Genomic DNA, 23,922 nt, shown 5'->3' with positions numbered 1-23,922 from the left:
GTGTTGTCCATCTGAGGGACACCTATGAGCAAAACTGAAATTTTTATATACGAACTCATGATCCACATCAGTTGCATCAGCTGGAACTGGCCCAGATACATGGTGCAGATAAGACCTTCAAGAAACTAAAAAACCAACCTGTAACGCAATGCAAAGCATAACAGCGATTGTTACGATTGTTACTTGCCAGTACTGGAGAGAACTTGCACTTCAGAGATATTGGGAGGGGCATCTCCATTGTAATGTTTACCACACAAGAAGCACAAGGTTGTGCACACTCAAGAAGGATGTCTTATGTAGCATAAAGGACAAGGCTCCCTTACCTTAGTATCGTATATGACAAGGAAAAGGGGAAATAAGAAGAATGTTCTACTCTTATGAATACCCTTGGGTTCTGTTTACCAGATCTTTGTTTTCTGATGTTTAAAATGCTCCTTTCCAAATGACACGTCTAGACAATCCCATCCCCTGTGTCGGAAGCCATTTCTTTTCTGTCAGTCTGGGTTAATCTGTAGTTGCTGGGGGCGGTTTTCAGTTCTATCGTTTTTCTTTTCTTGTTCAGTGCAAATCTCCATAACCTCAAGAGTGGTTGTAGACAGAAGGGTTTAGTCAAGGGTCTATTAAATGAGAAGCTGCAGTGGATGAGGGTGCTTGTCAAGGATGAAGGGGATGGTAACTCTCTTTGGGTTAAGACTTTGTTGTACTTCCTTTTGGAGTAAGCCCAAAGGCCCTACAGTCGTGTTAGGTACCACTAAACTAAAGCTCTAGCTCTTGTTACTGCAGACATAACCCTCTTCAGTCTGGTGTACTTTGTATTCCAACTCTGAAGCCAGGGAATGAAAGGAAAACAGCAGTAGGCTTGTCTTCGGATGGATTTTGCTGAGGCTGTTACAGTCAACCATGCTGCTCTGTTTCCTACTTATTAATCTTTGCTGCCCTTGTTTTCCAAGACTAATATCAGATTGAAAGTGTTTGTCTTAACTGGGAAAAGGAAATACAAAATATCTTTACTTCTGACACTAAATTTGTTAAAGCATGCATGAAATATGAAGTGAGAGACTTGTGAAGGGTGAGTGAAGGTAAGTGAGAAGGTAACATCGTAATGTCTAGCAGCTCACATGAAATACCACACCCCCTTGGGGGCTTGTTACTGGTAGTTTTGTGTTAGCTGTGCTTCAGAAAACTGGAAAATCAGGAGATCAGTTCAATGTCTGACACATCTAATTCTGTATAAGTTTTCTCTCCAGAGAAAAGAACTGGAGTCTGCTTTCCCATGTATTTTTATGGTGGCTATACAGAAACTCATCACATCTGAAAAACTGCATTCTGAGAGATTTAGATCATTCTCCTGCTTTGATTCTTAAGTTAATAGGTATTTGACAGGTGATGGACCCAAACACATGTTTCTAAGCAGAAATAGTAGCTTTTGCTAATGATATATAAAATATTTGGGATATTTAAATTGCCCCATTCATTCAATTTCTCTGACATTTCAACCACTTTTATAGTCATTTACTGTATGGCTTTTACTGAGAATCTATTTTATAGTACATGTTATTATTCTTATTAAGTACTCGTATTACAGTTGCATATGGAGGCTGCAGCTACAGGCCAGCTTCGTTGTACCAGACACCGAAAATGATGCTTATTATTTCCAGAAACGAGCTCTCAGGCATCTATTCCACATGACCAGCCCCACTGCACAGTAGAGATGGAAATTTTAACTTTTTTTCTGAGTGCGTCTGTCACGTGCACATGAACTACATCAGAGCAAGTCACACCAGGAGAGACTGAACAACGAAATCTTCCAATGTATGTAATTTCTGCCTCTTCACCACTGGGCACCAAAATCCAGTGATTCCTGTATGGTTCCTGTTTTATTCCTGGTGATGTTACAAAGTTACCTGCACTATGTCAAATGTTGGATGTCTTCTAACAATAGAAGAAAGAGAAGTATCCAACTGGTTGGTCCATGTTTGGCCAAGGAAAATAGTGTATCAAGAGCTGTCTCATTAACATAGTAAAAAAGTAAAAAAAAAAAAAAAAAAATCCAATCTTTACAATACTGTATAGTTAAATTTTTTTAAGTATTTAAAAACTATATTTTGTTAAGAAAAAGTGAAACTATTTTTTGTAGCATAATAAAAGATGTTTGTATTTCAGAGACAGCATCAGACCCCACTGATTGAAACAAGGAAGGCTTTCTCCTGAAATTCTTCTTCACAACGTGTTCTGGCACTCGCCACACACTAAGCTAGGTTAGGTGTTACACATCTCCGTCTTTGGCAGATGCCATCTCAAGCACCCTGTGTGTTCCTGCTCCGGGAAACATACAGCATAGCCAGCTGCTTCCCATCAAAATCCTTAGTCCAAGCTGTCTTTCAAGTGCACAGCCTAGTATTTTTAACAGGTTGCTTTCTTAGGTGAATGCGATGACATCAAAGTAACGAGGTCATGCAGATTTCCTTGGAAGTTTTTTTGGATGTAAAGCCAGGAATAGAGAAAGACAGGTGACTATTTTCATACAACAAAGAGAAAGAAACTGCCATGGTCTGCTTTTCTTGCATTCTATCATTCCAGTCCTATCCCTCTCTCCTCCCCAATGCCCTACCCCAACAGGTTTTCAAACACTGACATCATCGCTAGGATATTCGCATCGACACTTCACAGTGCATTTCTCCATTCATTGCATCACACTGTGGGCTGAATCCAGTCCCAGTCTGGAGTGAAGGGGAAGCCATGCATCTAAGTGGCACCGCAATGTTAGAGTAAGTGAGGCAGTGAATGGTGCTAACAGGGGAGAGGGAGGAACCCATCTCCCTTGCCCTGTTATTTAACCTGCCCATTATGCAATTAATTGACGTTGTCGTAGTTATGCACATGCAAGGCTATACCCTTCCTTGTTCGCCTTTTGATTCAAATGCTGTTACTCACTCATATAATCATCTGTGCTCTCCCCAGGTCTGCATTTTCATTTGTAAAACACTGACTGTTAATTACAGAATTTCTGGTTTCATTGTTTTCCCAAAGGAAAGACTAGAAGATATTCCATAGGGCAGATTTACAGTGAAATAATCTGTTCAGCTCTTTCACCTCAGTTCCCTTTAAACATGGTGGTGGCTAGATTAAGATATGACATCAACATCAATAGATTTTAAAATGCGAGTGAAAAATGGAATAGGCAATCTGACAGCTTTTGTGAATTGCAGTTTTCGATAGGAGCGATGAATATTGGTAATTTGTACGTTTGGTTTCAGAGGGCCCATATCTTTCTCAAAGTAACAGTTGTGATGGTATTAATGGTAGAGGGAGGGAAAGGGGTATTTCTGTTTATGAAATCCTCTTGCCATACTAGCATTAAGCTGAAGTTATGAGAATGAAAATTGGTATTTTAAATCATCAGTAGGTCTTCTGCCTTGAAGTAGTCTCACAGACTGTTCAACCACATAAGCTATGCAGGATTTGATCCAGCACAAACAACCGTACCTTACTGTTAATTGCATCAGGTCTAAACCTTACAAATACTGTCACTTCAGTCTGCAGTACGTTACATGAGCGTTCAGTTTCAATCATGTGGCCGTGCCTATTCAGAACTTGACTTTTATGTTCTAGGGAGATCCGTGGCTATCACAAGGCAAGGAGTGAGTGATCCAAACTGCATCTAACAGAGAAATCATGAGTTTTGTACAGGTCTGACATAGAGGACTTTTTTCACCCAGTTTGCTGAAGTGTCCGTGAACTTTTCAATGAACTGTAGCTAAGGTTTGAGTTTGTAGTCTAGTCTGAGAGACAGCCTGTGGGGAGGGGGGTGTTTGTTGGCTTTGTGTTTTGTTGTTCTAGTTTCACTGTAACAAATAGTTGACATCCCTCTAGTTGAAAAGAGTAGGATACTGAATTTAGACATGGAAGTCAAATAAGAAATAAGCTAAAATATACACGCACAGAGGATGAGTTAAACTCATCCTTCTCTATTAATCCTGTGACAGTCTATGGAATTCCAGAAGGACAAATTTGACTGGAGATTTGTTTAATTTCTGTTGAAATAATAATAATTTGCCCTGTCTCCATAGTAATATTAATAGGGCTTCCCAGTCAAGATTAAACACTTTCAGTCAAATGCAGACCAACAGATCTTTCTACAACAAACGCGGTGCTTTTTTATTATTATTCTTGCTGTACCTCAGTGTTCGTTATTAAAAGAAAAAAATGACTGCAATATACTAAATCTGGGATAGGTTTTCCAGTTATCACAAGGTCCAAAAGATTGGATTGTTACTTTCTCTCTAGTGAGTCATGTAGTTTCTTTGTTCTAGTAGAAAAACAGATGCCTGTAGATAGTAGATACTAGGTATAGTAAGTATTGTACCATTAGCCAAATTCCCTGCAGCTTCCGATTAATCTAACAGAAATGTCTGTTATGGTTTTGGTTAAAGACTATATAAAGTCAATGGCAGGAAAGGTCCTCATTATTGGACCGATTTTGCTTATATTGACAGAAAATTGTCACATGATACTCAGGCTGTGCTTTCTCTTCAACCATATCACTATAGAGGAATGTCAATAAAATCACTTTGTTATGGCATTGTGTGGACTGTCTATTACAAATAACTTATTTTGTAGAGCATGTATTTTACTAGAGTGGGTAGAAACTGGCACTAGTGAAAGTCCACCCATTTAAGGAATTGCTCTTCCAGGATCTTATCCTTTCTGACCATTGCATTCAGGCCCTTCCACTGCTTTTGTTCAATTTCTCAGGGTACATGTCTAAAACTTGAGGTTCTCCACATAAGTGTGCATAACCAAAGCCCCCATGCTCTCCTAGACTACCCTAAGACCAGCCCTGCCCTGAAATCATGTGAGCTTATTCCTCGCTACAGAAAATGTCTGGACAAACAGAGGGACAAGAGAGATGTATATACTACTTACGCATACCTCGCTTCTACGTATAATTACTGCATTATAGGTATGAAATGCAAGTGCAACGATGATTTCTTAATAGCATAAGCTGGGTCTGAATTAAGTGCTGACAGCAAATAAATAGCAAGATGCTCTGGCATTCTCAGTATGTCACACCCATTTCTCTACTGCTCGTCACTGTAATATCTCAGGCATGTTTCATTAGCACATTCCAGGACAGATTAACACGCCTCAGATACGCAGTCAGTAGACTCCTTGCTGACCGTACCTGTTTTCTTACATAAATGGCATCTCATGAGGGATCATGGTATAATATGAAGGGTGGGAAAGCTTAAATATGAGGAGCAGTTTTTATAAGGAAAAATATAAACCCCTGGAAGACACTCTTAACAGAAGTGGTAAGCATATCTTGCACAAGACAAATCAGTAGCAAAACTATACGACTGCGACATCTCTTAAGAGACCTTCTGCAGTCGGCGCTGCATTTCATCATGTTTGGAGGAGCACAGGCCTACCAGCCCGAGGCCGGCACTGGCTCTCCTGTGACAGGGACGTTGGCGGTGGCAGGAGTGGCATCCACCCATGCACATGCTCAAGAAATCCGGGTCTCACAGCACAGCCTTTATTCAAAACTTGTTTGTGTGATTGTGCATGTGTGTGAGGAGGACGTGGGGGGAGAGGTTATTTGTGATACTAAGCTACATTTCTCTGAATTTTTCACATATAAAGGAAGGAAAAATCATTATTTCCTAAAAAGCAGAGAGATGAGCTGCCGATCATTAGGGTACATCAGAGGTGTCAGTTTCTGCAGCAGTGATCTGTTTATGTGGCTGGAACTATGCCTTTTACCAGAACCCATTCTATGACATATGTTACTGAATTTCTGTTAAAATATAGCAGCAGTCCACCTGAAGCCTCCATACATATATCAGATGTCTTTCTTGGCATGCTAACAAAACTCCATAATCCTATAGGATATTACAAATCAATAATAATCCCTTCCTACCCTGTGGTAGCGAAGTCATGGTGTTTTGCTACACGGGACAATAAATCTACTTGTGGCCTGACGTTCATTCTTGTATAAGAGGCCAGACCAGACAATAACTGTCATTTCTGGAGAACAATGGAGAACAACGCCACAAAGGATCTGCTGTGTCTCCTCTAATCATAAATCCTCCTTGAGCTGCAAAGCCACACTCTTTTATTATTTTTTTAATTTAATTCTGGTAACCTTCAAAATCAATTTTGCCTGAAAATACCTTTCACGGATACGTCGAAATGAAGAGTGTGTGGCTTTGTTTGTTTAGTTTCTATGCTCTTGGAATTAAGTTTTGAAGAAAAAAAATTATACATTATTATGTCTGAAACAGAAGCCCTGATTCTTATTTATATTAGGCTTTGGTGTAAAGCGCATTTATATTGTTTTAACTCTAATGTAAATGAAGCTCATCCCCACAGTGTGGGGATGTTACAGCTCCTTGAGGTTGAATAGAACGGAAGTCACTGGAGAACACAAAGACTGCAACTCATGATGTTTTTTTCCTGAATTGCTGGCATGTAGGATTTCATACAATTAACTCCTATGGTATAAGAAGATAGTGGAGCTGCATGGGAAAGTTTTCTGGGTCAGTGATAAACAATAGTAATACTAAGGTCACTTGCCTTTCCTTCTGTGAGGAGTAACACACTTCAGGGACATACCTTCACCTTTTGAATTTTTCAGTATGAAAATGAAAGACTGGTTTGCGTTATTTTCTTTCCCAGTTACAAAATTAATCAGTTGTAGGAAAAAAAATGCTGTAAATACTCTGCAGCGTGACACTAAAAATCTGTTCAGTCAGTTTCAAAACGGACCACAGACAGCAGTCGAAGAACTATTGTTGGGTGTGATTTCCTAATGCTGGTTTTCCAGAATCAAAACAGCGTACAAAAATAAATTGCACATGCTCCTATTTTTCTGTTTTCAGCACTTAATATGCTTCAGTCTGTAGACAAAGCAGTATAGGTACCTAACCAGCGTGCCACACGGAGTCATTGTATTTAGATAACAGCTTTTCAGGAATGCAGCTGGGGCAGCACAGGAATCTGCTTAAGAACGTTGTTACAAGCTGTGATTTGACTTCAGTACCTCTTAGGTATGTCTTAGATTAAATCCAGTCAGTGACTTTTTAAGAATGACTGAAATTAGTAATACAGATTACTATGTAAGATTATATTTACAACGTGTGAGGATACGTTTACTGACAACTTTGGCATCTTTGGCAACTGAATGTAAACTTGGCTGCTTTTGGCATGTAAGTTAACAGCTTTAGTTATTCGCACATTGATTAATAGAACCGGGACCTCAGAGTTTATCCTCTACTACTATGGTATGTAAAGCACACAACACGGCTTTTGAACATTGTAATTGTGCTTCAACTACATATTTTAGTTCTCTTAATGTACAAACTGAAACAGGTTATCTTTATGCTCTGGACACAGACATAAAATAAGTAGTGATGCACCCTGGATTTTGTAAAATGTAGCCCACCTAATTTGTAAAAGATGAATCAGTCTTTGGGACTGCCTTGGCACTGCAGAGAACCTGTGAACGTGATCTGAGGAGCACCCAAATGAATGCATGGGGACCCATATGATGTGTTTTCCAACTCGTAAATTAATGTTGTTATAACATATGTAAAACTCATATTCAAATTGAAATTTCTGCAAAATATGAACCTGTGACAGTATTTGGAAAGGTTACTCTTAGATTCTCTCAGCACAAGTTTATTCATCTGTCCTGGACATGATGAAATCAAACACTACGAGCAAAAAAGAGGCATACATGTGATTGCCACATGAGCAGCAGTTTATATTAAATCCCTCACAAATATAAAAATAATTCAGCAAAGCTGGCATTAATGATGCCTAGTGCTGCCACTTAGTGGACCTGTGCTTTCCTTCCTTAAATCAGAAAAGTGAAGATTTTTCTTTTGTTGTAGCTAGTAAGAAACCTTAGTTTGTAGAAAAGTGTAGCATGGGACTGTTTTTAAGTGGTGCTGGGTACTTGGAGCTCTTGTGTAAGCGCCTTTACGTGATGACAAGAAGCATTTGGGGAATCCAGGAGTGAAGCACCTCAGGTAAGGAATGTGTACTCTTCTTTTCTTGCTGCCTCATATATAAAACAATCACATCAAGAAACAAGTAGCTCATCAATGCAAAAAAGATAGCTTCATATGGAACTTAAGCAGCCTGCAGAAATTCCAGCCACAGAAGATCATGTTTTTCTATCATTATGGAAGTTGAAAGGATGAATTTAGCACCTGAAAAACAACCTTAAGTTATGTGTGCTGAGCTACGGATGGTTAGATTTCATATTTCTGTTATAAGTGGACCACGATGATGATGATTATTTAGGGTAACTCTTCCATCATGTACAAGTTGCCTGAATACTTTCATATTGGGAAGAGGAATGTCTTGTGAAGACCAAGCTAGAGTCAGACTGATATAACTGAGCAAAGCTTATGTCCCTACGCAACAAGTTTGATCCACCTCTTCAGGGTAGAATGGAAATCACTCTTTCACTCCAGTGCATGCAGACATAAATTGAAAAGGACTTTCTTTTAAACAAGCGTACCTGTGGTAGCGTCTTCCACCTCACCTCCTGCTTCTTAGCTTGCAGGCCAAACACAGCTCACGAGAATGAATTCCTCGGATGCTACTGGCAGAAGAGAAAAAGAATATATTTAAGTGTAAAACAGTTGATGTTATCTGTACAAGCAGAAATCAATGTTATGCCATCTGAGTGCAACTGAGCATACCACAGCTAATAATATTTCAGTGACTGAGGCCAAATAACCAAAAACCAGAAAAAAGCATATATATTTTTTTCAGTACATAATGTATGAGAGCAGCCAGCCTAGATATGTCTGTTAGCTTATCTCTAAATAAATCAAGCATTGTTCATATCTGCATATGTTTCTCCCTGTGTGGATAGCACATATGAGCTTATGCTGCAGTATTTACGACTAAGATCAGTGCTGGTTTAATACACAGGGGAGTCATAAAACTTTTTGTTTATTCTTTCTACAGGGAAAATTTAAATTAATACAGCATATATCAGCTCCATAATAGTCCGGTACAACAGAGCAAATCATAGTCTGTGCTACGGCTAGTGCATAGTAAAGTGGGAAAAGATTTTATTTTGGTCAGGTTTCAAGACAGTAATGCACAATTTTAATCATTGTCTTCCTATTCTGTGAGTAATTCTTTTTAAGAATGCAACAAATCCATCTTCCTGTTATATTAAGATACTGAACTTCTGATGTCTTTGGTGGTATTTTCTACCCTATGGAAGAAAAACAGATAAACTTACATACTATATGGAGTAAAAGTCCTTCCAGATAGTAAGAGGCGATATACTCAAAAGTATCCATGAGTTAGATAAAAATATATCTTAAATGTATCTGAATAAAATAACCATATGTGGAAAAAATTTAAGCCCATTTGTTTTGTTTTATACAGAACCAACTGCTAGGTTTTTAAAGGCATTTAAGAATCTAAAACTTATACTTTAAAATATGGCCAGAGAACCTTAAATATCCCAAAGTATTTTGAGGAAGGTCTGTTCATATTCCAGAATCAGTAATCGCACTCCTTTCCATAAATTTTTTGCCGGTTCCCCCCCCCCCCCCCAGGAAAACGTGATTGTGAAAGTAAGTAAAGAAGTAGAACGTATCACAAGAAGTAAGTATGTGAAACCTTCATTTAGGATTAACATACTTTTAAGATATGATCTATTTTTCAGGCAACAACCTTTTCTCTGTAGTAAATGCCTCTGATACGTACTTTCAGATGTAACAATTTCTTAACCCTTGTTTAATCCAAATTTTATTGTTCAGCAGTAACAGCCTGGCCCTGCTACAGCATAAACAATGCTCTGAGTGGAAAGCACATGGATACTGTAAGTCTTGAACTCTCCATTACTCTATATACTGGTTCTGGAATTTATTCCTAAACTATTCATTTCCACAAATTGGATTTGGTGTTGAGTGAATGAGGGAATTCCAGAAAAATCCCTTGTCAGCAACGGTACTCCCATCCTTGATCAATGACCGGGATTTGGGCTGAATCCTTTCCTGTATGCTGGCCTGTTTCCTCATTAGCCTCTTCTCCCCCGTGCTCTGGATATTGGCAGGCAATGGCAGAGAGATTCTGTGCCCTTAATGGAGACGAATGCCGCAGCACCGCCTCGATAAATGACTGCCACACAGAACAGGTCCCTTAAACATGTACATGAAGTAAGCCGGACGGTGAAGAGCTTGTGAAGTGAGAGGATCACAGCCATTTCTCAATCCATGAGACAATTTCCACCGGCCTGGACAAACAGATGTCTGGGAGGCAGTTCCTACACACCTCATAAAAGCATTTGGAGCTCAGGCATGCATGGCGGAGAGGAGCCAAGCCCGCCCCAGCTGTGGGAAAGGCTTAATTGGAGCTGGTGCCTTTGGCACCACGGAGGCCGAGGTCTCATTAGGTGGGCTCAGGTGTGCTTGTCCCCTTCAGGGCTGCCGCTGCCCGCTTTGTCCTTGCCTTCCTTCAGCGCCCCAGCCTCCCCAGTACGGGCCTGAGCCCCGTTTCCCCACAAGGGCAGGCCCTTCAGCAACAGCTCCCGCCGCTTCACCTCAGGCTTCGCCCTGCCGCTCCCTCAGGGCACAAAGTGAGCGCCCGGGCCGGCAGACACGAAGACAAGCCCGAACGGCGGTGCCTCGCCAGCCAACAGCCGGTCGCGCAGGTACGCGGCTTCATCGGTATTTAAACCCCGTCCCTTCGCGGGAGGCTGCGCCCGCCACCCGCCTTCTGCCGCCACCCGCCCCCCCCGCTCCCCCCCCCGGGCCGCCAGCAGGTGGCGCTGCCCAACCGTCCCTCCGGGCGCCGCGCGCCGCCCCGCCCCGCGCCGCCCCGCCCCGCCCTCCCTTCACCAAGGTGAGGCGTTAAAGGGCGGGGCCTCGCCGCTGCGCCCCGCCCCCGGCGCGGCGCGTGCTGCCTGCCCGCCGCCCGCCTGGAGCAGCGGCAGCCGGCTCGCCCCGCAGCCGGAGGGGAGCCCGGCCCGGCGCAGACCCGGACGGGAAGGAGGAGGCGACCCCCGGCTGAGGGAGAAGCCCCGCGCCATGAGCCCCGGGGAGAAGCCGCCACCCGGCCGCTCCGGCGGTGACAGGCCGCCGCCACCGCCGCCACCGCCGCCACCTCAGCCCGCTCCCGGCCGAGGCCGGCGGCGCGGCGGCTTCCTGACGGAGATCCGCACGCCCATCCGCACCGAGCCCTTCCAGGAGCGCTACAGCCTCAGCCCCGGCAGGGAGCTCGGCAGGTGAGCGCAGCGCGGGGGGCGGCTGCCGCTGCCGCCCCGTCCCCGGGCCGGGAGTGCTCCCGCCGGCGGAGGTGCCCCGCGTGTCCCCGCCGGCCCGAAGCGCCGAGCGCAGGGCACGTGCCCGCGGGGGAGCCTGCCGCTCGGCTGCCGGCGGCGCCGGGGGGCGAAGTCGGTGCCTTCCCCCTGCTCTTCGCCCTCTCCCCTCGCTGCCCGCCGCCGTGGGTTGCCGGCAGGCGGCCGCCCGCCCACCGGGCGTTTTCACCTGCTGCCCCGGCCCCCGCTGCCCGGTTTGAGCAGAACCAGGTGACAGCGGGAGCGAGGGGGGTCGCTGCCCTCCCAGCGCCGGGGCCGCCTTCGCGGGCAGCCCCTGCTGGCCTCGCCCTGCTGCGGGTGGGCTCCGAGGCCGTGCCCGTCGCGCTGGCCGGGCGGCGGCCGGCGTGGCTGGAAGGGGTGCTGGGAGGCGGCTGTCAGCGCGGCTGCACCCCAGCTGCCGGCCGCCGCTGCTCGTCCCTCCCCTCCTCCTAGCGAACAAGTCGTCCTCAGCCTTGTGAGGCTGGCTGGGAAGACGCTGCGCTCTTCCCCGGGAGCCGGCGTGGAGCAGAGAGTCTTGCTCTAGATTTCCATTGGAGATGGCAACCTGCCCCGTGTTGTTCTTTTTTTTTTTTTCCTTGAACTTTTTATGCTGTGACATAGAGAAAAACAAGTCTAATGGAGACTCGCTTGTGGTAGCATAGGCTTGAGAATAATCTAATGGTGGAACTTTTCAAAGAATTATAAAAGCTGGTTAAAAAACTTGGTTTTGAAAGTGACTCCACATGTAAGGTTTAATCAATGTGTAATTTCAACACCTGACTGATAGCAAGCAAGGCTTGAGGCAGAAAGTCTCATTAAAAGGTTTTTGCATCTCAGGAGCTATATATATGGAATTTCAGCACCACTAGACCAATATTTTTGCCTGAAATTGTCACTTATGAAAAGAACGACAGTATTCTTACTCACAATCACATGTGCTTTATCTAAAGAGTATTTAGATAAAAAAAGATTAGATGAAATACCACAGGATATATGGCAAGATACACTCCTTAATGTATGTTCTTTTGCAAGTTGCGCTAGCTGTGTAGCTCAGCTTATACAGCAACAAAAACAACCTCTTTGGAGCTAAAGAGGAGTTTCAGAGCAAATGTAGCTGCTGTAAGTACCTCTAACAAATTTTTAGGTTGCCTAGGTGTCAGCTTAATGTTCACTTAGTAACTCTGATGTACTAATAGAATAATACCTGTTTAAATATAGTGGCCTAAAGCATTCCCATGGGAAGCAGGTGAGAGAAACATCCCATGAAGTGAGAAAGCTTTTTTAGCATGATGTGACCACAAGGTCCAGGGCCTGGAAACTGAAGCTAACTAAATGCAGGCTACAAAACAGCCTAAATAATACTAAGCAACAGTCAAGAAGGCATAGAAGCAGTGTAGCACAGAATGTCCTGGTATCACTGCTGCTTGTGGTTTTTCTTTTTTTATTTGAAGATCAGATGACTTTTCAGAAAATATTTTGCAGTTCTGCCATGGAGCGAGAGCTTCTCTTACAGCGGGGTGATATTCATTGGCCTAATTGGAAAATAGACTAGATGAAGCTTGCTTCTGGCACGCAAAAGTACAACTGAAATGATTAGCTTTACACTGTGAACAAGAATTAAAGTACTGCAGCAAATCTTAGTCTGCAGTTTAAACAAGTAAATCTCAGTATGGCTTGTTGTGTGGAGTAATTTTTGACCAGAACTACACTTAAAGATGACCTTGACATGAAGGTTGTGATTTTGCACCTCTAGTTATGTTAAAATAAGTGACTGTTCTAAGCATTTGTTGAATTATGTGCAACAGTTGCACATAATTTGGTTCAGACTACCTTTTTCTCTCTTCAAGTTCACAAATGTTTTCACTGCCTTCTCTCTTAGAATGTAGAAATCTATACATTTAAATGTATGTGCTTGGGTTTTTATTCAACAATTTTGAATGCTTACTTTTTTACTACATTTTGATTATAAAAAGGAGTACTTCAGCTCAAGTACTCCCATTAAAAACAATTCTTTGGTAACTCATTGTGATAAAGCATAGGTGGTAAATGGAAGGTCTCTCTGCCACTTGTAACTGTCTGGCATTTTATTAAAATTGTTTCACTTTTACCTGTTCATGAAGTCTGTAAGTCTCTACTTATGGGTAGAGTGTATCTTTACAAAGGACTTGGACGAATTAGCACCCAGGTACGACAGGTTTTTGTGTCAGATGAAAAGCAGTCCTTCTGCATGCAACATAGTCTATTTTAATTCTAATTTGGTAGCTGAATTTGCTAATGAAAAAATGTTTATACACTCTGTATTCATCCATCCCACTTTCCAGAATTAGGAAAACAGTTTAAAAAGCTGAACTTCAGATAGAGCTTTTGAGAATAACAACATTTGTATAACTTGAGTTTAAAAAGAAAGCAGATTTAGCACCGTTGCTAAGAGTAAGGCTGCTGCATGAACTCAGCAGGTTTGTGTGCTCTTTGGCCTCTGATCCAGTCAGTCAACACATGTATGTTGAACTCAGCATGGCACCTGGGGCCTCTGTTCCCTTGTCACCTATGTGTGGAGGAGGTGGTCTAGCAATGCAGGGAAGGGAGGGACTGGGGCTGCTGGTGGCATGTTAGAGGTGAAAGTCCTGGGGAAGTACTGCTGACAGTGGTAGATGAGCCTGGGAGGAACCTGGTCACAATGCCACCAGAGGGACTTGGGTGCAAAGCCATAGGAAATCAGGCTTCATTACTTCTGCTCACAGGGGAAAAGCTGCTTTGAGAATGCAAAGCTTACGTGCTTCAAAAGGCTGCTGCCTTCAGTAGCTGAACAGGCATTTGCAAGTCTATTGAAATTCAGTTAACTTAGGAAAAATACCAAAAACTTGGTTATAATGTCTACTCTGGAAAGAAAATTATTTTAAGTTGCTTAAGATGACATGGAAATGGCAAGTTTTTTAATGAAATGTCTTAATAAGTGAAACTTTGGGCTAGTCTTCACAGGCTTGTTAATTTTACTGTCCCAAAATCAGAATGTTCTCACACAAATCTTCATCTGCATGATGTTTGAAATCAAACTTATCTCTGATGGATGCTTTAAGGGTGCCACTTCTCATCAACTCACTCAGACTTAGTGTTTTCAAATGGTGCTAGCTTGAGTTATGTTAGTTTGAAGTAGTGTAACCTTTGCAGAGGACAAGACACCAATTGCTTAACTCTTCTTCCCCTAACCATCTGTGCTTAGTCCATAATTGTACTGTAAAATGGGGAACAACATATTTTGTATTACCTAGAGCTTCTTTAAAGAGTCTAGTATAATTGTATTTAGTTGCTTTGCTCTTTTTCCTCAACAAAAAACTCCTAACTAATTGCACACAAAATATTACTAGACTACTAGTTAATTCTTCAGCTCACTGATGGAGTGTTGTACTCTTCTCTTTTTTTAAATTTTTTCATGTAAAGCAAGCTATGTACCTATCGTAAAGCATCACTTGTGTACAGAAAATAATACTTCTGGTGCTAGAGCTGGCTTGGAGGAAGGCAGGAGTGACTGGCCTTGCTTTCTTCTTACTGGAAGGTAACAGTCACCTTAAATGATTGCTCTAAAATAAGCAATCTTCTGCTAGAGAAATGTATGCAGTGCATACATGTAAATGTATATCAAGTGCAATTCAGTTGATTCTCCTCATTCCCAGTTTTTTATTAAAGCAGACAAGCTCATTCTCTACCCAGAGCTAAGAATAACAAGTATTTTAATCATCTGAGAAGACTGAACAGAATAAGGAAATATTCTTTGTTTCTAAGTAGTGACCTGGCTGTAGTTTCATGTGCAGATAACCCATGTCTTGATGTCTGGGGTTTTTTTGGTTGTCGTCGTCGTGTGTCCGTCATCCGTCCCCTTCCCCCCGCGCCCGGCATGAACTTGCTTATTTCTCAGGTAGCTTTCAGTAACATGCATCTAAGTGACACTTGTACAATTATGACACTTGTACAATTTTGTACATCAGTAAGAACGTATATAGTATCACACTTCTGTCCTCAGCTGCTCTCCGCAGTAGCACAGCTAGGGTGAAACAGTTGTGGAACTAAGTGAAAGTGGAAAAGAGGTGAAAATGAAGAGTTGTGAGTAACTGGTTCCACCATTTGAGAATAAATTTATGCGAGTAAATTATTCATGAACATCAGGAATGGAATACCCCGTGCCTTGCTGTTTGGAAATCAAAAATTGTAGGGAAAAACCCCACACTTTAGGAAAAAAATGTTTGATATGAATTATGTAATAAATTGCATATAGTTTTGTGGATCTCAGAAAAGTTTTATTTACTTTTTATAAAGTTCAGATCTTCACAGGAATTGCTGTTATTCCTGCGTTTGTTACAATGACAGGGTTTTATAGGTCACTTTAAAAATAGTTATTAAAGTAAGGTTAGTTCTCTGTTCTTCTGAGCCTGTGACAACCAAAATTAACTGGTGTGACATAGATGTTCCTGCTTATCTGATCTGTGATTTGAGGCTTTTGCTTTAAGCCTTAATGTATGCCAGGTGAAACAATGCTAATTCTGTTGGCAATCTGAAAAGATGACATTGAGCTTCTCTGTAATCAGATATGATTTATCTTAAATCATAATTCCTGAATGAGACTCCTGTGAGGACTGAGAACTACTTCTAGTTTCCTATTCATGCCTCCCTTCAAAGCATTTTTGTTTGTGGTTTGATGACTGGTAGTCAGTTTTTGACTCTGGAAATGCACATTATTTCCTCTCAAAATTGTTCTTCCTTTAATGCAATGTTCTGGCTGCTAGCTCTTCTCCATACAGCTAAACTAGCAATGCTCTGATCTAGTACTATTTAATAGGCTTTTTTATAAGGAGTTCTGAAAAGCAGGATTTTAAGAAAAGCAAAGATGAAGCATATGCAATGTGTACTTTATGGGAAAGCTTGTTTATATCTCTCTTATCTACTATTCTGTCTCTATCAAAAAGAAAGTCTTTACAAATTTATCTTTTGGCTTAACCATACAGTCGATGGTATGTTTGGCTCTTAGCTCTGAAATTGTCTCAGGTGTGCATCTGGATTGCTGCACAGTAATTAGTTCTATTAGCTATAAACATCAGGTTTGTCAAGTTTGATCCTTTTTGGGACTGTATTCAGAAAAGATGAGTTCTACAGACTGTAGCTATAATAGCTCTAATTATAGGTATGACCATGAAGAATCTGGGCAGGATCCTTGGTCTTCAACAACTAAGAACTAGTATTTGTCAGCCGCCTGAACTCCCGTGCAACCTGTCCTTTTAATTACGTCACCTATCAGGCTTCTGGCCAGCTCAGCTGAATAGGACATGCGTGGCCACACACAGTGGTGGCTCTCGCTGTTTCTTGCAGCCCCATGAATGCTGTTTTATTTCCATAGTGACTAATGTACGATGAATTGGCAACACTGGTATTCATTAGGCTAATTAACTTGCTTCCAGATAGATTTTGTATGTGATGCAAAACACCACCGTGCTTCTTGAAAGCTGTATTATAGAGATTTCAAACTTTTCTAAACTACTTTCTCTAGGTCCTTCAGCGGTGCTAGAATTAAAAGCTTTTCACTCTGTACTAAGGCAACATTCAACCGGAAGGAAACTGTGCATTCAGAGACTATTTAAGAAAAATAGAGAAGGCTGAACCCAGGGGTCTAGGTTTGTGGTAGAAAGGTTTAGTATCTACCAAGTATTAAAATAACTTGCTGTTAAAGGGCTTATCAGTTAGTCTCTCAATTTATTTTTATCTGTTGGACTTTTTCTTATCAGCATAGTCGCTAGGTTTTTTTTTCCCTGTGCTGTTTTTGGTTTTGGTGCTAAAAACTTCAGCAAGGTTTTTAACACTTTCGATAAATGCATAGCTTTCTATTGTACACGAATCATACAGATGCAGTCTTCGTTTGGAATAACTTAAAATCCTTTTCACTGGCTACGTAAGGAAGGTTGCTCTTGGTTGTGGTTAGGATTGCAATACTAGAGGGATGTTTATACTTGTAGCTGCAATGCTAATGCCACAAACTTCCTAGAAATTGACCTAAAAGAAACACTGTCCTTGCAATATTTTGGGGCTCAGGAGCATCGTTAGCGCATTCCTTTGTTTCCTGATGAGCTGTCTCTACTATACGCATGTTGTTTCTTCCAACATGGGTTTTGATAGATGTATACCAGGGACCTAGGAGGTTGTTAGGCTTTATTTGAGGCTTTAGGTGTCTGTTCCTCCTGTGGTGTTCTGTGGCAACTCTATAGCGATTAACGCATTTTTATAATCATCTTTTGACCACACTTTTCTAGTGCTACAAAATCCCATAATACTATTTTCATGCATTTGCAAAGCAAAATTTGTCTTAATGTATATATTAGTAATTAAGAACTTTCTCCCAAAAAATTGGATTCAAGACGGTGAAAGCATATTTTTACTGTTTGTCTACCTTCACCGCCATCTGGGCTGTGCTCTGATCTAGTCTTAGTGTGCTGTAGATAGTGTGTGCTTATGCAAAATATTATTCCTACAGGAATAACTGTGGCTATATCAGCGGTTAGAAGTCAGATTATTTTAGCGAGATTGCTTAGCAAATACCCACTTTGTGGGTGCTTATTTGACTTAATTCATTTAGACTGGGTAATTTTGAAACAAATGCGTATTAAAAGCAAGCTGACCACAACTTGTTTTAGCAGTTACAGTTCATGGAAATGTAAGTCTGCCAGTAGGTTAGGAGCTGTGAGAGTGAAAACTTCGACGTGAGCTGAATTAGTTAATTCTGTGAACTTCAGCTTGGAGGTAGGAGAGGCAAAACCCATGTAACTGTATTCCAAACCACATGAGGACTCTTATTTTGGTTTCAGCAACCCTACAATAAGTTAAGACCCAAAATAAAGATCTCCAAGCTATTCCTGCAGCTTTAGAGGAAAATTTTTACATATAAATAACAAAGATAGTTCTGATGAATATTGTACCTGTATGGTAAGAACTAAAAAAAGGTTGCTGTACTTCAAAGTATGAGAATTCATCATTGCATTAGATGACAGATATTAATTAATAGACTTTTTCAGTCTAAAAATCCGTATTGTATGAATGGAACAGAGTGGAGCAGGTGGTGTGGGACTCTATCGCAAGGAAGTTTAGAGCAGACACTTCAGTCCAAAATACTGCAGGGGAAGTCTTCTGACGTAAGTGCTGCAGTGTGGTTTTAGCTAGCCTGCTGGCTTGGTGTAACTCATCGGTTGTGTGTCTTCTCAGAAGTGACGCTCATTAACGTGGGTTAAGCACTATGCTCAGTTCTGCTCAGTGTGTGTTTGTATTCATATTATCATTGTTGCAAAAATTTTGTTGGAAAGTTTTATGTTGGCCAAGCTGCTTAATTTTTTTGAAATTCTCCGTGTTCCTTACTTACACAGTGAGACTAAGAATAAGGGATTTTGAGAACTGTTAATCAAAAAAACTCTGGCTGTTATCATTTGAGACATATTATGGTGAAAATACAAAGTGCCATCTTTGAAAATGCAGAGCAGAGTCTGGGTATAGCATAGCAAATGAAACATGATTTTGAGCAGTTATTCAATAAGAGTGCTGGTTGCTGCTGCCTTGAATATGGTGGGATTCTTTAGAAAACAATGGCTGGGCAATTACTTCGGTTATTGTAACGTAGTCACAGAAAGCATAAATCGCCTGTTTGTGCACTTTGGTTTCTGCCAGCTTTTTTTAATGAAAGGTTTGAGGATACCTTAATCTTGCAAACTAGCACAGCTTGTTTATTCTGTATTTTTGGAATCCATGTTCCTTGAATTGATAGGTTTAAGTTCTTATTTTTAATGGAGGTTAAATTACATTTTGCCTTGTGATGTTCCTAACTTAAGTGCAGGGATTATCACTCAGCAAGGCATCTTTCTAAATTTCGAACATTTTAAATGTATTCATCAATAGTGATTTAGTTCAAGTTTCCTGTAATGTTCATTTATAAGGGCTATACTAATGTTGTCACTAAGGGACTTGATTTTAACTTGAAATTATTCTTTTGTTTCAGAGGAAAATTTGCAGTGGTGAAGAAGTGTATCCAGAAAGACACTGAAAGAGAGTTTGCAGCAAAATTTATGAGAAAAAGAAGAAAGGGCCAAGACTGTCGGATGGAAATAATCCATGAAATTGCAGTCCTTGAGCTGGCACAATGCAACCTTTGGGTCATTAACTTGCATGAAGTTTATGAAACTGCAACAGAGATGATTTTAGTCCTGGAATAGTAAGTACTGGTAATAATTCCCGAATAACCTTCTGCAGTCTTTGCTTAAAGCTAGTAATGTAAAAATACTGTGTGTCAATACAAATAACGTGAAAAGATTTTATTGCTTATCTGTTACACTTGCTTGAGTTCAAAAAGAATTGCTAAGAAAATCAGTATTACAAGAAGTTATGTGCAGTCTTGTAACTACTGCAGGTTACAATAAATTTTTCCAATTATGTAGTATCTTTCAAAGCTGAACTATAATTTATGTAGTTAAAAAAATCTTTAGTGAAATATGAACCGTGTACACTCCCTACTTGTAAAAGAGGAAGAGGAAAGATGCAATGAGTATCTGTTCAAAAACTGAAGTTTATTTCCTTGACAGTGACAGAGATGGGATGAAATCTGGGTTTTTTTCACCAGTTATGAAAAAGGTATTGAAAGCAATGTCTTATTAACAAGAAGCTATCAAAAGCCCCTATGATCTATGGTGAAAAGCTATCTAAATCATTATCTTTTGGGGGAAGAAAGAGTATGAGGATTCAGACCTAGAACAGTTCCTTTCAAATGACATTTAACTTGTGACTCTACATTTGATTGTGTGTTTTCCCCCTTCAGTTTGTCCAGATGGGAGTTTTTGCAGCTGTTGTGGACTGTTCATCTAATACTCCAGATGCTTAGATGTTTGAAGTCTAGGTTCCAAGAGGCAGCCAAATGTTTGTTGCTGTTGAACTCTGTTAAGATCCTGTTCAAGCTCTATGGATTTTAAATAATTAGGAGAGGAACAGTGAGGCTTGATAGTTCAGAAGTGACTTAACCTGTCTGCTAAGATAAATCTAGTTTGTACAGTTCTTTTCTTCCTTGATAACAAAAATGAATGGTGAGAAATCTTGTGTCCCAATGTAATCTTGTTTAGAAGTCAAAAGAAACTATCTTTAAAGTTCAGTGAAATGGAATGAGACCGTGTCTGCTAAGGCAAACTTCCTTCTAGAATACATTTTTTTTTTCGACTTCATTGTGCCCTTATGGAATTCATGATTTACGAAATATTCAAGTATCTGTTATAATGCAAAGGTGTGACAGGGCTGCTAGAGTTTTAGCTGCTGTTATTGAAGATTCATAAATACATGCTTTAAACACTAGCAGCACAGGTCTAACTAGAATACAGTTTAAATTTCTGGGTCTCGTAGGGATATAATACAAGTGATAGAATCCAAAGCTTGATAAGAGCAATGGGTTTTATGATAATTTTAATGCAAAATTGCTTGGTTTTTTTAGAACTCAATCCTCTTACAATTGCAAAACATTTTTAATCCAAAGTATTAACTAGGTTGTTCAGTAGTCACCAGGTTGTTCAGTAATTAGCAACATTATTGTTTTTATATGCATCAAACAGTCATACCTTGTTTCAGATAAATAGCTGTGTGTTAGAGTTGTAAATTACAAAAACAGTCTTTCCCTGACTTCAGCAAGTATGTCTGGATGCTTCTTCAATGTCAGCATGTTCCAGAGACCTGTTGCAACAAAACAGGCATGAATGTTAGTAAATTTCTGACATTCTGTATGCAGAGGATTAAAGAACATACCTAGACTGCAAGCTTCTCTAGGGCATTTCAGTTTCTATTAAGCTTGATGGTCTGAGTGGCAGATCTTTATCTTGGGAAGGAGAAAACCAAATACTTAATTGTTGGCCACTAACTTTATCTGCTAACGTTTTAGTTTCTTGTCTTGATGTTGAATCTGTCATAAGGCGAGGGGCAGGGGTGGACAACTAGTGCTTTGCCTTCATGAAGAGAAATACTAATGTTACGTGGAGGGTTGTCTTTCAAGCAGTATCAATTTTTGACAGAAAACAAAATTGGCCACTAACTGTTAATATTAAGTTCTGAGCAGTGGGAAGCAATGACGCATTACAGTGTTGGCTTCAGCTGTAGGATAGCAAATTGGTGGCTGTCTGCATCCACCCTGACAACAGCCTCTGACTTCTGTTTGTTGGCACAAGACCTCAGAGGATTTAATTAGGAGTTGAAGAGGTAAGCAAGTCTGAAGGGGTAGTATCTAAAGCCTGGAATTAATCAGTGGGTCAGTTGTGTTTCTATATATCAATGAAATAGAATGAATGGATGAAAAAGAAAACTGTACTTTTACTGAAAAAGATAGAGGTACAGTCTGGAAAACCTGACATATCTGATATTAAATTTGCTTTTTTCCTTTTATAACTTTTGGGCTCAATATTCGTGTGCAGCCTACCTGGCGTTTTCCAATTTCTTTTGAAAGAGCGAACAACAGAGCGAACAACAGAGCATCTGATGCTTAAGAACTGGTGTTTTTCTAAGTGTTCGTCACCATATGTTTACACATCTGTGGAAGGGATAGATGATGTTAGTGGGTCATTAGTGGGTTGGATATTAAAGAAACCTGTATGTGTAACTTCAAAATCTAAGCTGTTAAGTATTTTTCTGTGAAAAGCTTCTGAACTGAGTAATTATCTGCCAGGGTCTTGTGTAGATACAGTAGACTTTTGTTATGCTTACTTTAAAAAAGAAAAAAGTTGTCTTTATCATCTTGAAGACATGGTCAGGGTTTATTTGATATGCTGGATGAAGTGCTTTTTTCACCTATAGTTATTTCGACCTGTATAGTGTTACTACTTGTATTATCTTGGACATTACTCATTGTCCTACTTACTGGAGGTGTGACTGGTTAAAGGAGGAGTCTGCTGGCAGGAAATGATTTGTTTGGCATGGGATTCAACAGATGATAGAACCTGAAGCAAAACCACTGTAATCAGAAATTACTGTGCCGCTCCAACGTTTGCATCTTGTCTATTAGAGCTATTAACAAAGCTGTTCTAGATGGTAGTCTCAAATCAAGACTGGAGCCCTTCAAAAAGTTTTAGGGGAGAACTTCTCAAATGGTGTGAGTTAGCTTTTGTTTGCATTTCATTCGGTTCTTGACTGCCTGATTGGAAAGGTTAAGGTAAAAAAAAAAAAACAGATGCATTTGTCTGAGAACCAAGCAGTATCTACAACTTAATGCATTTGGATGCTTCTCTTCCCATATGTCCTGTCATCAGATACAGATTTACAGTTTTCTCAGTCTTTGGGGACATTGGTATGTTATGGTAGCCTTACACTGGAAAAGTTCTCAGTAAATTCACTTGCTTACTCTCCAATGCTATGCCTAGCCAAGGAAAGGGGGTTATGACTGTCAGCAGTAGTGAACGTGAACCTTTGCTGATAGTGTTACAACCACCTTGGTGTGATCTTCTTGTAATATAAGCTCTGTGTACAGAAAGCAGATGAGTTTCCATTTCTCTTCCAAAGATAACCCTTTCAAGAAAGGCTTTTGACATAGCATAAGATTCAGGAAGTAAATTTTTGGCCCTTGCAGACTGTATATGGTCTCACTCAGCATTTGAAATTAAGTGTATTCTAGGAACTTGTTATCTACATATCTGTACTCTGAGCATTTGTACTTCTGAGTTTTTCAGAAGACTATCTTAATATCTGATCCATTAAAGCTGGGGGAATGTTTAATTTTTTCAGATGCACTGAACTAGATTTGTTCAATCTTTTCCTAATGATATGCTAAATGACTGTAGTAGTGTATTGTAAGTGCACTTGAAAGAAGTAGGATGCTGAATTCCATACAGTGCATTGTTAAGATATGTTTGAAGGAAGATAAGCAGTCTCCACTGAATTTAAAGTCAACGTAATTGTAACCAAGATTAATGCTCCAGACTTCCAACTGACTTTTAGGTCATTTATGCTGATAAGCAGTGCTTTTCACTGATGAAGAGCAGTTGGATTTCACTTGAAACTATAGAGAAGTTAATAGCACAACAGTACTTTCATAAACAAATTAAAATAGCTGAAGAATTCTGGTTGCTGTAGCTTTTAAGTTTGGAAAGAATGTATGTCTCGTGATTCTTCTGTACACCTAGCTTAAGGGAGTATGTACTAGAGAAATAATGCATTCTAAGTAACACTGGATTTCAAAACGTTGTGCTCTTAAATATTTCCTTATCCCTTTTTTTCAGATTAAGATGTCTTGTTTTCCTAAAGACTTTCTTGTCTTAAGGACAATTTCTTGCTTTTATGCCTTAGGAACATTTTCTGTGGAGGTGGGTGGGGGTACCTGGTGGTTTGCAAAGTCGTTATTTCATAATGACCATTAGAAAAGCTACAGCTTAATGGAAGATGTGTTCTTAGAGGAAAAATGGGTAAATGTTATAAACACCAGACAACCCCTGGTCTGCAGGTATACAGAAATCCTAGCAGTGACATGCCCATAATACATTCCTAGCAGGTATTTTAATTCCTTCTGTGTTTTGATTATTTTTTTCCCCCCTGAATTCTAGCTAGGG

At 40.5% G+C, this 23,922-nt stretch overlaps 1 protein-coding gene across 1 annotated transcript in view; it reads left to right on the top strand.

The window, feature by feature from the left end:
* The first annotated feature begins 10,948 nt into the window (after nt 1-10,948).
* STK17A (serine/threonine kinase 17a) overlaps nt 10,949-23,922 on the top strand; it is a 29,023-nt gene continuing 16,049 nt past the window's right edge. The window contains exons 1-2 of the mRNA XM_082313403.1: nt 10,949-11,263; nt 19,359-19,571. Coding sequence (XP_082169529.1) covers nt 11,067-11,263; nt 19,359-19,571 — 410 coding nt within the window. The 5' untranslated portion in view covers nt 10,949-11,066. The remainder of the gene's footprint in view (nt 11,264-19,358; nt 19,572-23,922) is intronic.

The sequence above is a fragment of the Platalea leucorodia genome (genome assembly GCF_965183815.1).
Source record: "Platalea leucorodia genome assembly, chromosome: 1".
NCBI lineage: Eukaryota > Metazoa > Chordata > Aves > Pelecaniformes > Threskiornithidae > Platalea > Platalea leucorodia.
The sequence above is the reverse complement of the archived record's forward strand: the minus strand, read 5'-3'. Positions and strand labels throughout refer to the sequence as shown.